The 11,221-nt window shown below is 38.0% G+C and overlaps 4 protein-coding genes across 12 annotated transcripts; 2 read left to right on the top strand and 2 right to left on the bottom strand.

Annotated features, from left to right (window-relative positions):
• The first annotated feature begins 250 nt into the window (after positions 1 to 250).
• Cnot4 (CCR4-NOT transcription complex subunit 4) lies at positions 251 to 6,746 on the top strand. Of its 9 annotated transcripts, none has more exons than XM_086830803.1 (17): positions 251 to 533; positions 1,481 to 1,662; positions 1,729 to 1,842; positions 1,910 to 2,059; positions 2,124 to 2,219; positions 2,729 to 2,947; positions 3,014 to 3,134; positions 3,188 to 4,159; positions 4,218 to 4,352; positions 4,462 to 4,497; positions 4,611 to 4,817; positions 4,888 to 5,178; positions 5,240 to 5,301; positions 5,373 to 5,439; positions 5,502 to 5,921; positions 5,985 to 6,143; positions 6,213 to 6,746. In XM_086830803.1, exons 2-17 carry the CDS (start codon positions 1,558 to 1,560, stop codon positions 6,374 to 6,376), a joined length of 3,318 nt encoding a protein of 1,105 aa, XP_086686929.1. In that variant the 5' UTR covers positions 251 to 533; positions 1,481 to 1,557; the 3' UTR covers positions 6,377 to 6,746. The 9 variants fall into 9 exon arrangements, with proteins under 9 accessions (XP_086686929.1, XP_020807161.2, XP_086686930.1 ...); XM_020951502.2 differs by having other exon boundaries at positions 260 to 533; positions 2,124 to 2,210; positions 5,985 to 6,140; XM_086830804.1 differs by having other exon boundaries at positions 260 to 533; positions 2,124 to 2,210.
• LOC110183275 (U6 snRNA-associated Sm-like protein LSm4) lies at positions 6,398 to 7,551 on the bottom strand. Its single transcript, XM_020951507.2, has 4 exons — positions 7,457 to 7,551; positions 7,359 to 7,400; positions 7,200 to 7,298; positions 6,398 to 7,145 (listed from the first exon to the last, which is right to left on the bottom strand). Exons 1-4 carry the CDS (start codon positions 7,457 to 7,459, stop codon positions 6,804 to 6,806), a joined length of 486 nt encoding a protein of 161 aa, XP_020807166.1. The 5' UTR covers positions 7,460 to 7,551; the 3' UTR covers positions 6,398 to 6,803.
• A 22-nt stretch (positions 7,552 to 7,573) lies between these two features.
• LSm-4 (COMM domain containing 5 Like Sm protein 4) lies at positions 7,574 to 8,572 on the bottom strand. The gene is made up of 3 exons (XM_020951639.2): positions 8,182 to 8,572; positions 7,921 to 8,064; positions 7,574 to 7,866 (listed from the first exon to the last, which is right to left on the bottom strand). The coding sequence occupies exons 1-3, from the start codon at positions 8,487 to 8,489 to the stop codon at positions 7,701 to 7,703; spliced, it is 618 nt and encodes a 205-aa protein (XP_020807298.1). The 5' UTR covers positions 8,490 to 8,572; the 3' UTR covers positions 7,574 to 7,700.
• Positions 8,573 to 8,932: 360 nt separating this feature from the next.
• Positions 8,933 to 11,174, top strand: Ir31a (Ionotropic receptor 31a). The gene is made up of 5 exons (XM_086830811.1): positions 8,933 to 9,524; positions 9,585 to 10,388; positions 10,450 to 10,736; positions 10,786 to 10,925; positions 10,985 to 11,174. Exons 1-5 carry the CDS (start codon positions 9,066 to 9,068, stop codon positions 11,056 to 11,058), a joined length of 1,764 nt encoding a protein of 587 aa, XP_086686937.1. The 5' UTR covers positions 8,933 to 9,065; the 3' UTR covers positions 11,059 to 11,174.
• Positions 11,175 to 11,221: the final 47 nt, after the last annotated feature.

Below are 11,221 nucleotides of genomic sequence, written 5' to 3'. Positions count from 1 at the left end.
ATTTAAAGAAAAACATTGGAACTAACCGAAGATATATTCATTATTTTGACACTTTCAAAATGGGGGAAAAAATACATAAATGATTTTGAGCTGGGACATTTTTGGCAATATATAAATGATTTATTGACAGACTTTTATTGACTGGAAACAAATAAGTAGTTTTTTGATTTATAAAATCAAAGAGAAAATGAATTCCATAGTGAGTCTTAAGTCCTATTTACAATAATCTGATTAAATACCAACCTTATTTTTGCTCGTAACTATCGATAGATCGAGTTATGAATGAATATGTATCGAATGTTTCGTGTGAAAAAAGAAGTCTTTAATTTGGCGAATCCATTCGTTTACTTTGCGTTTATTTTTAGCCTTAGTACTTTCGTTTGATACGTTTGCTACCAATAATATTAAAAACGTTCAGAAGTAACAAACTGCAAGTTCAATTCCAAATTGAATATCCATCAAGTATTCAGAGTGAATAAAGAAAACCCTACATCACACCTACAATCATACGTGTTACGTGTACATACATATGTGTATGTATATACTCTCGCTTATGTACATTTATCGTTTTTATTTCCTATTTGCTTATTGTTATTCCCGTATAAATCGATTTCCTATGCATTTTGTTATGCGTTTCGGAAGTTTTTGCCCAAATTTGTTCACGTAAAGCAGTGAATGTTTCTATATAGTGGTAGTGGCAAAAAAAAATTGTACGTGCTACGTATGTGCATGTACATAGTGCTTATGTGCGCATTTATAGTAGGTTAACATATTACTGATGTACATCTGAGATATGTATTTTTTGTTGTTTAACTGATCACACATATTGAAGCGTATCTATATGCCACCGGTTATTAAACTCTAAATAATACTTTCTTTCCTACAAAGAAGAAAGCTGTAATTTGTGCCTGTGAATACATACATACATACAAATTTAAGTACATACGTTAAAATCTTTCTTGATCTCTGTTATGAAAAGGTATCCATATTTAAAAATACACTTGTTTGTATGCGTGCAGACGGCCGTGCATACATACGTGTGCATGTACATATTTGAATATATACAACCAACTGAAACCGTAAACATGAAAGTGGATGTAATCAACATTGGTCCAATCGATGTATCAACCAAGAACAGTTATGAAAATGATTCATTACTCGATCACTCGATCCATGCATTATATTTGCTTCTAATTTTTTTTCGTTGGAAAATATTGTTATTACTTGGATGAAACACAAGACGCAAGGTTTATCCACAGGTGCCGAGTCTCGTAGACTTGTTTTCATAGGGGTGCCAGGTTCCGTAAACTGGATTTCTTAGTGTGAAAAATATAAATTTCAATGTTTTGGTGAATCATGCTTTGATTTTCCTATAAATTAAGGAGAATATCTTTGCGAGCAGAGGCTTTAGTTTATGTATTATCCACCTTGACGTAGTTGTCACAACTTTAATTCTTTATCTGTATTACATATGTTACAGCTTGGTTCCCATTCTTATCAACCATAAATTAAAATTTAGCACTGGGAATTCGTAAACTACCGTTAAACAACTGAAAAATGAACGGCCTGAACAGCAATGATGACGCCGTCGAGTGTCCCTTGTGCATGGAGCCTCTGGAGGTGGACGATCTGACATTTTTCCCCTGCACCTGTGGCTACCAGGTGGGCATGACACATCCACACAATCACCTTTTACTCGGAATTAACTTTCTTTGATTTTTGGTACAGATTTGCCGATTTTGTTGGCATAGGATCCGCACGGATGAGAACAAGCTGTGTCCGGCGTGCCGGAAGGAATATCCTGAGAACCCGGCGGACTTTAAGCCGCTAACGCAGGAAGAAGTGAGTTAATGATCTCTTTCATATTTTGCCTGCTTACTAATGCCAAATTCTTCCCCAATGTATTCAGATGATTGCCTTCAAGTCTCAAAAACGCCAAAGGGATCAACAGCGAAAGCAGAAGATTACGGAGAACCGTAAGCACCTGGCAAATGTGCGTGTGGTTCAAAAGAACTTGGTTTTCGTTGTCGGCCTGCCACCGCGACTTGCTGACGCAGACGTAGGTTCAGCTAGTCCCAGAGCTTGGGTTGAATACGTGCTAACATTGTACTTGTGTCTTGCAGATATTAAAAAAACATGAGTATTTTGGTAAATATGGGAAAATTCATAAAGTCGTTATAAATCCAAGTACCACGTATGCCGGGGTCCAGGTAAGAGTTGTAAGATTCAATTATTTATTTACCTGTCTCTATATATTTATAAACACTTACGGTGGTCGATCCACTAATACCCGAGTTGATGAGCCATTTGTTTTTAGGTTGGTTTCCCTGAGAACTTGTCCAGATTGAGATGTTCTCATTGAAACCGAGAAATAATTTATCAAAATTTCTTTTCAATTCCAAATTTGGTTAATTACCTCTGATCGGGTAAGCGAAAATTACTCTTAATATATCTGTATATATGTTGAATTATTTTGTATATTTTATTCAAGGCGAAATTTGGTGAAAAAATCTACAACTTTTTATTTTTTAGGGACCAGAACAGGTGGGCTACAACAAAAAAAAAAAATAAAAGAACACAAGTATTGTATGCGTAATTCTTAATTTTAAAGGGTAATTTATGAGTTACCTCCGAATATGAAATCTGCAAGGGTATCTACAGTTTCGGCCGAGCCGAATCCAACTGCTTCTACCTTGTTTACTTATTTTCGTTTACTTTCGACTTAAAGGGTCCATCTGCCTCGGCCTACGTTACATACGTTCACAACTCGGACGCCTTGCGGGCCATACAGAGCGTCAACAATATTATGATCGACGGGCGACTAATAAAGACTAGCTTGGGAACGACGAAATACTGCAGCCACTTTATGAAGAACCAGCAGTGTCCTAAGGGCGACTGTATGTACTTACACGAGCTGGGTGATCCCGAGGCCAGCTTTACAAAAGAGGTAGCTACTGCCACAGAAATATATTTATGTCAATATATATGCCAAATTTTGCCATGCTTCCTGTAGGAAATGCATCAGGGAAAGCACCAGGAGTATGAGAAGCGACTACATGATACTCTTATTGCCTCATCTGGACCGAATACAGCAGGTATTATAAATGGTAACGGCGCTGCTTCTAAAGCAAATGGTAATTTTATCGCAAACTGGCAACTAAATGAACTGATAATAAACCCAAACTAGGCGCAATTCCATCGTCGTCGTCGGCCTCATCCTCGTCATCGTCGTCGGCATCCGGATCGGGCGGGGGATCCGCAGGTGCGAATAATACTAACGGAGGAGGAGCAAATAATGTTCAGCAAAAGGAGGCATGGCCCAGCTTATCGGTGTCGCCCATCAATGGAAGAGAGGCGGCAGTTACGAATTCAAATTCCAGTAGCAAAAGTAAAAGAGAGAAGCTGCGAAACGAGAAGCGACACGAAAAAAATAAATCGAAGAATAAAAATAGTGGTAATGGTAATTCCAATGCCTCTAATAAGGAGAACAATGTTCCCGAAACGAGAGGCAGCACTAGTACCGAGACATTCGCTGAGGCAGCAACCGCGGAAGCACCGCCGCCTGCTACAAAGGCGGAGACAACGCACAGCTCTAGCAATAATCGATCGCGGAAGGATCGGGCTAAGGAGCAGAAGAAGAGCAAGGATACTGGACCAGCGCCCAAGCAGACTGAGCGAGTAGAGCCCAGAGTAGAGAGTGTAGCAACACAAAAGAAGCAACCAGAAGCAACTGATGATAGCTGTGAAGATAGTTTACCACAGAAGAGATTACCAGCGCTAGCGGCATCACCAGCAGCAGCGAACGTTGAAAGATCTCTCAGCTCGTGTAGCGAAAATAGTGAGGGTCACGTCTCCACAGAGAGTAGTGTAAGTGAAAAGAGTGATTTCCCGGAGGAGAAGTGCAATAGTGTGAATTCGGAGAGCCAGCCAGAAAGTGTACTAATCCCGGAGGAGGAGGAGGCCGATAATAGCAAAGAGGCTAGCATCGAGTCAGAGCCGAATGTGTCGTCTGGTTCGACACCAGTGGCTAGCGAGACTATCAGCAGCAGCAGTCCTACTGTTGCACCAAATAGTAGTAGTCAGGAAACAGGCGGCTCATTGGCCGAAGAGCCAGCAGAAGAATCCCTAGACCTGGACGAGAACGGTAGCCGTGTGACTGGTAAGTGTCCAAGATTCACTCGTAACTATCAATTCACTAACCATGCTTTCAATTACAGATGCTCTGTCTAAGCTCAATATATTCGATGATGCGCCCAGCTTTTTCTCATCGTCATCATTCCAGCAAGCGCCCTTAATCAAGAATAAGCTAGATTTGGAGATGAGACAGTCTCATTTGCCGGACTTGGTCAATGGTAAGAGCGGGAATAACTGAATTCCCAGTATTTATGTATATGTTTTATACATACGTTTGTATTTTGTTCAGTAACATATTGTTATATTTTCTTTTCAAAACCTACATAGATATTGATGGAATCCAAAAGGCATTAAATGCTAATGGTAATTATTTCTCTTTACTCTATAACCTATTCGTAAAGTAGGAATCCACACAGCAAGAACTTATTTTATAGACTTTGGTATTTGACTATAATTATGTATTTAAATATTTACAGAATGGGAAGAAGCCTTCAAAAATGTGATGTTACGCAACACGAGGCATGTAGAGGAGCAACTTCTGCAGCAGCAGCATCTGCAACAGCAGCAGCAGCACCACCATCAGCAAGTATTGCATCAACAGGAAGAGTTCCTTCGCATGCACGAGCTACAAAAGCGCAACAACTTTGCGAATAATTTATCGCAGATTAATGGTCCTGCAAATGGTGAGTTTTACTTCTTATTCTCCTCTTTACAGGTATAAAACTTATTCTATGAACAAATATTTGTTTTCAGATTTCCTTAGCCACTTTCAGGGCAACTCTCTTGATTTAAATCGAGCTCAGGCCCATGCTCTCCTACAGCAACAATTGCTACAACAGCAGCAGCATCAGCAGGCAGGCGATAATCTGTTTGGCGGCAATATGTCCAAGTTCTTTGATTTCCATAAAACACAACAGCAATCGTCGGCGCACCATCCGTATCTTAATGGACACAACACGCCGCAAATGAATGGCAATGAACCACAGCGAGTGGCTGCATTCATGGAGAACAATCGACTGAATTCTTCGCCTTTTGTGGAAAATGGTTTGAAGACTGTTTGTTTCTTAACTTCTTAAGATGTTCTAAAGATCTGTCATATTTTCAGGACTCATTAACTCACAACAGCAACCTCAGAAACAGAGGCTGATGGGAATGTTTGAAAATCTGGTGAGTTTCCTTAAACATATTTGCTATGATATATTTGATAATATTAAACTTACATTAATTTTAATTTCAAGCCCCCAAATTCGCAATCTCAACAAAATCGTTTTACTCAGCCAAACTCCATAGTCGACGATGACTTAGGTAAGCAGGGTTTTATAACTATCAATTGTACAGACTTTGCTTAACTTTATCCCTCCCAACAGGTTTCGATCCCTTCATTGAGACACAAAAGGGACTCGCTGAGCTAATGGAGAATGAGGTTGTTCAACAACAGAGTATTAACACGGAGAATGCCGCCGGCCCAAAGTTGCCACTACAACAGCCCCAAGTGGCCCCGCCACTCCATCAGCATCAGCATCATCAGATGGTGGACAATATGCAGCGAGCACGCATGCCGCCGCCGGGTTTCAATCATGTGAATACCTTAGGTTTGGCCGGAGGGCCATCTAGGCTGCAGCAGCACACGAGTAAAATGATGCCCTTCATGAATATGGCGCAGCAAGGGCAGCATCAAATGCCGATGGCTGCCAATTGGAATCACCTAGCGGCCATGCACCAAAATCCGGGACAGAGTGTGGGCGGTGGAGATTCACAATTACCACATCCAATGGCACACAATAAGGGTGAGTTATAAACTATATTACAGTATATTACTTTTAATTAATATGATACGTTCCACCACACAGTTTACAACAACAGTGATTGGACAACAATGGATCCGGCAATACTTTCGTTTCGACAGTTTTCATCATTTCCCCAAAACCAGATTCCACCACATCCTCAACAGCAGCAGGACATGTTTTTGCAGCATTTGGCTCAACAGCAGCAACAAAATTCCCAAAGTGGTACGTTAACCCCTCAAAAATGAATTTGCCAGCTACAATTTAAAATGAATCCTTTGTTCTTTGTCCTAGGTTTCAACAATCAACCACAGCAGCAGCAATTGGCAATGCCCAACAACATGGCGGCGATGGCCAATACCTTGCTGAACGGACAGTCGCAACAGCCGCCACAACAACAGGTCAATGCCAATGTACAGGGCATGCTTGAGTTCTTAAAAAGCCGTCAATTCGTTTAGCTACAATATACAATTATTACATTTGTTTACCTGTACTCTTTATTAAATATTTCTTAAAAAGTAAATATAGGCAAAATAAAATTCGAATATAATGAAATTACATACATGATACAAAAAAAGCAACACACACTCTTTGGATAGTCAGTGCCTATTTTTTCGCAATGTGTCCTTACTTCTGGATCCTAGAAAGAGGCACACACATAATAGCCACAGTGCAGAGGATTCTGCTTAGAAATATACAAAACAGTTCATTCCAATTGCTTGAGCAAAGAGAACTTTGTGTGAATGAAATAATCGAGACTGGGCATCATTTTGTAAAAGTTTCATGTATAAAAATGTCAACCTTTTAATAATAAATAATTGACTTTAATTGGTTGAGGGGAATTTATTACTACTACCACGACGGTTGTCGTCGTCTGTACAAAAACTATTTCCTATTGTTTTTAGCAGCATGTGGGAGGCGATTCCCTTGTTGCCCCCCAGCCCCTCCCAGGCGCATTGCATTATTACCAGCACCTCCTCCGTAGCCTTGGCCACTTCGATTGCCGGCATTGTTCCGGTTGCCACCGCCTGGTCGACCTCCGCCGCCACCGCCACGTTGATTTTGCGATGAGTTGCCGCCGCGGTTCTTATTCATCTCCGTTCGGTTCCTCGACTTTGCTTGCGCGTCCTCTTTTACCATGTCGATGACTTCGTCGGGAATACGCAAATACTTGATGGTACTGCCACGGATATAGCACTCCGGCATGCGCCAAAAACGATCGCCATCCTGGATTAAGATATTTTGTTAATCACATCGACATTCATGATTATGACCCTTTACCTTCGAGGTGCAAATTACGTCGCGCAGATTGATGTTCATCCAGGAGTCGCAACTGACCAAGTGACCATTGTAAGTTTCACCATTTTTCAGCTCCACTAACTAGAAACCAAAATGTAAATTTATGAGTGTAAATTAAGGTTTTACCTCGCTTCATTTTACCATAGGATGGCTCTGCGCCGTTTTCAACAGTGAAAGTGGTAACTAGAATAAATTTTATTTAATAACATATTTTATTTACCGCAAAAATAATGTCTTACCATTTTGTTAACCTAATCGATTAATAAAGCGATAAAAAGCTAGAAATGGGAGGGGAAAGACTTCTCGATTGAAACGACGGAAAGGGAACACGAAATATAAATATAGAAACCTACAACTTTAAAAAGTTAGGATATTTTATTTTAATGAATACCAAAACATCACAAACAGATGAATTAGAATTTCTTATAACTAGACATTTTATCAATAAGAAAACAACTTAAAAATTACAGTCTATGTATGGATTTATTTTAAAACAGATCGTGTTTGCAATGCCTGCAATTCATTTAAGAGCAAAGCGATGTTGTAGCGTACTTGTTGAAACATTGATAACGGTAATTCCAGAGTTCTAAATTCTTTGTTTTGAAGTTTAAAGTGAAGAACTATAGTTGGCTCATCCATGTGAACAGTGCTAAAAAGTATAAATTTGTTGTACAAAAAATTAGATAAAAAGAGTTTTATTTACTTTAGAGATAAAGATATGTTAATTCTCCACTGCATCTTTGAAATCTTGGGACGGTCCATTTTCGTTTCGGAAAAGTTTTTACACAGAATTTCACGATGGTTAAGGAGAACTTTGCATATATCATCAACGTATTCTTCTGTAAAGCTAATATATAAGGAAATAGTAAGGGTTTGTTTTTGTTTAGAATAAATTGTGCAACAATTTTAGATCATAGTTATATGTTATGTACTTAAATATATGTAAATAAAAAGAATTACGTACTTCAAATCATCCATTAAACACTTTCGCAGCTCATGATGTTTGACTACGCCTTTTGGATATCTCAAAAATATTTGCATCATTAGGAAAACCATTGTAAAGAGTTCACAAAAGTTCGGGGGAATTTTATGACCTGCATTTGATACTTTGTTTATTGCAAGTGAAAGCACCTCGGAAGACGACTTTTTTGTCTCAATGAAGTGCACAGAAACTTGAATAAGGACACGTAGCATAGATTTGGAGAGTTGCGGTACGAAGGGAATGTACGGTTTAACACTCCTCAAAAGATTATATCTGAACATTGACGACATTTTATGAATTCATTATTTTCGTTTCATTGGTTATCAACATAAACAAACTAGTGATGACCCAATTCCGATACATACAAAATCGATGTTCTCGAATGGAACGATAGTTCATCATTTCAATTTCTATTCCATTTCGCATAACAATCATCCTTTTTGGAACAAACTTAAAAAGTAGTTATAAATAATCATAACCACCCATAAAAGGCCAATTTAATCTATAATGGAGCCAATTACCAGTGCAATAAGTAATTACCACCTGCAATTCACGCTGTCAATCAAAAGAAATCACTTGCCATATAAAAAGATAAAATGCTTGACGAAAATTACCATTGAATATGAGGTTCGCACTCGGTTTGTTTATTCTCTTTTTCGCTATAAGTAAAGTAAGCCTTAATATGGAAATATCAGTCTTAACCAATTTTATTGTAAATTTGGTAAATACCAAGCATATAATTTTGTTTTCATGCTCAGTTAAGGGTAAGAATTTAGATATATATTTTCATTAAATAAATACCACCTAATTAGGATTTAATATTTAAATAAAACCAATTAGATTTCCAAGAAGCGCCTGCCGCCTTAATGGCTCTAAATCAATTAGTGAGCGTCGTTCATATTAACCAATATTATTTTTTACCTTCAATACTGACAAGAGAAAGTTACGCGCGCACTGCTGTTGTGGTAAACGGTAGATGTAACGGAACATCTGAGCTCCTTTCTGAAGCCTCAGAAAATAGATGCTTTAATAAAACCTATCAATGGTTTCTCTGGGGCGTAGACCTTGAAGTTCATTCGTTGTTTCCATTACAACTGAACTATGTTGGGCCAAACGCTCAAATAACATATGTTAATAAAACAGATGATGGATATGCATATTGGGATATCCACTCAAAAGGACGACATTTACGATCCGCATTAGAAGTTAATTTGATAGGAACTTTAAAAAATGGTAAAATGAACATGGTTCGTGATATTTTTTATTTACAAAGCATAGATTTTCGTGGTCAATTTAACGGAATAACACTACGAGGAGCTAGCGTTGTAAGTATTTTATTACAGCCGATTCGAATAATAAAAAATAAATATTATTTCGTATCGTAGATCGACAAAGATGATATTATTTCAAATGAACAAATTGAATCAATTCTCTCACGACCTACCAAAGATTCCGGAGTGGCGGCATTTATAAAATACCACTATGAGCTTTTGACTCTTTTGCGAGAACGTTTTAATTTCACCGTTAATTTTCGAAATTCTAGAGGTTGGGCGGGACGTTTGGGAAATACAACTTTCCGGCTTGGTCTGTTGGGAATCGTAATGCGCAATGAGGCTGATATTGCAGCATCTGGAGCCTTCAATCGGATTAATCGGTTTGCCGAGTTTGATATAATACATCAAAGTTGGAAATTTGAGACGGCGTTTCTGTACCGTTATACCCCAGACCTAGATACACATGGGTCAAGCGGAAACTTCTTATCCCCATTCAGTGATAGAGTTTGGGTTTTCTCCTTGTTAACTGTTTCAGCTTTTAACATAATATGGATAATATTTGAGATAGTTGATAAAAAGTTTCAACAAAGGAGAGCGGTTTTAAAACTTGAACCTCTACTTAATGCGGATAAAGATAAATTTGACATTAAAACTACTTGCGTAGAAAGGATTCTCCAGACATTTGGTGCTATGTGTCAACAGGGTTTGGACCCAACTCCTAGAGACCGTTCCGTGCGATTCCTCGTAATTACATTATTTCTGTTTTCCCTGGTAATGTACAATTATTACACATCTTCTGTGGTGGGAGGATTGCTGAGCTCTTCAGATCAAGGACCTGCAACAGTGGATGAAATAACCTCTAGTCCATTAAAAATTTCGTTTGAAGATATCGGATACTACAAAGTTTTATTTAGAGTGAGTACTTTTTAGTTTCTTATTTTTTTTTATTATGAATTAATATTATACAAATTCAAAGGAAAGTAAAAATGCTTCTATAACGAGATTAATAGAAAAGAAACTTTCATCATCAAGATCTCCTAATGAATTGGGGATATTTTCTCATATTGAAGAAGCTATACCATATCTCAAGGCCGGCGGTTTCGCTTTTCATTGTGAAGTAGTGGACGCATATCCAGTTATTGCAGAGTTTTTTGATGCTAAGGAGATTTGCGATTTGCGTGATGTTTCTGGACTAATGGAAGTTGAAATTTTAAATTGGATTTTCCCCAAAAACAGCCAGTATGCAGAAATTTTTCGAACAGCGTAAGTTAAATACAACAAATAGAAATTAAATTAAATAATAATATTTTAGTATGTGCAATGCGCAGGAGAAGGGTTTTGTGGAACGAATCCTTCGACGGCGACAAACCAAAAAACCCGCTTGTCAGTCATTGTATACTGTGTATCCAGTAAGTCTAGCTGGTGTCTTCCCTGCTTTCATTATTTTGATTTGTAAGAATTCTGAAAATCTATCTTAATTTAAAAGTTGACCATATATATTTATTATACAGGTGGATGGGCGGCTTCTCTCCTATTATTGAGTCTAGAAGTGTTATATAACTTTATAATCACAAAGAAACTATAAAAATATTTTTAAAATGATTACTTATACAAAAAAAAAATTTATATATAACAAATATTTAATAAATATATTAGGCGGTGCACAAAATTCAGATTGAATTCAATCTGAATTTTGTTTCATTCCACGCGTTTCTATATAGGCACTAATTCACCAACACTCAACTCCA

Source organism: Drosophila serrata, unplaced genomic scaffold, assembly GCF_035046125.1.
Source record: "Drosophila serrata isolate PLE 108 unplaced genomic scaffold, ASM3504612v1 contig_240, whole genome shotgun sequence".
NCBI classification, from domain to species: Eukaryota; Metazoa; Arthropoda; class Insecta; order Diptera; family Drosophilidae; genus Drosophila; species Drosophila serrata.
This window is presented reverse-complemented; position numbering and strand designations above follow the sequence as displayed.

Excerpts from the sequence above, each read along its gene's own strand:
- Cnot4 (XM_086830803.1), top strand. The coding sequence starts at position 1,558 with ATGAACGGCCTGAACAGCAATGATGACGCCGTCGAGTGTCCCTTGTGC. Across the intron at positions 2,060-2,123 it reads CGCGACTTGCTGACGCAGAC|ATATTAAAAAAACATGAGTA; the intron begins GTAGGTTCAGCT and ends TGTGTCTTGCAG. Across the intron at positions 4,818-4,887 it reads GATTAATGGTCCTGCAAATG|ATTTCCTTAGCCACTTTCAG; the intron begins GTGAGTTTTACT and ends ATTTGTTTTCAG.
- LOC110183275 (XM_020951507.2), bottom strand. Across the intron at positions 7,299-7,358 it reads CGGCGCAGAGCCATCCTATG|TTAGTGGAGCTGAAAAATGG; the intron begins GTAAAATGAAGC and ends TTTGGTTTCTAG. Across the intron at positions 7,146-7,199 it reads ACGTAATTTGCACCTCGAAG|GATGGCGATCGTTTTTGGCG; the intron begins GTAAAGGGTCAT and ends ATCTTAATCCAG.
- LSm-4 (XM_020951639.2), bottom strand. The coding sequence starts at position 8,489 with ATGTCGTCAATGTTCAGATATAATCTTTTGAGGAGTGTTAAACCGTAC. Across the intron at positions 8,065-8,181 it reads TGTTTAATGGATGATTTGAA|CTTTACAGAAGAATACGTTG; the intron begins GTACGTAATTCT and ends CTTATATATTAG. Across the intron at positions 7,867-7,920 it reads AACATATCTTTATCTCTAAA|CACTGTTCACATGGATGAGC; the intron begins GTAAATAAAACT and ends TATACTTTTTAG.
- Ir31a (XM_086830811.1), top strand. The coding sequence starts at position 9,066 with ATGGCTCTAAATCAATTAGTGAGCGTCGTTCATATTAACCAATATTAT. Across the intron at positions 10,389-10,449 it reads ACTACAAAGTTTTATTTAGA|GAAAGTAAAAATGCTTCTAT; the intron begins GTGAGTACTTTT and ends ACAAATTCAAAG. Across the intron at positions 10,926-10,984 it reads TGCTTTCATTATTTTGATTT|GTGGATGGGCGGCTTCTCTC; the intron begins GTAAGAATTCTG and ends TTTATTATACAG.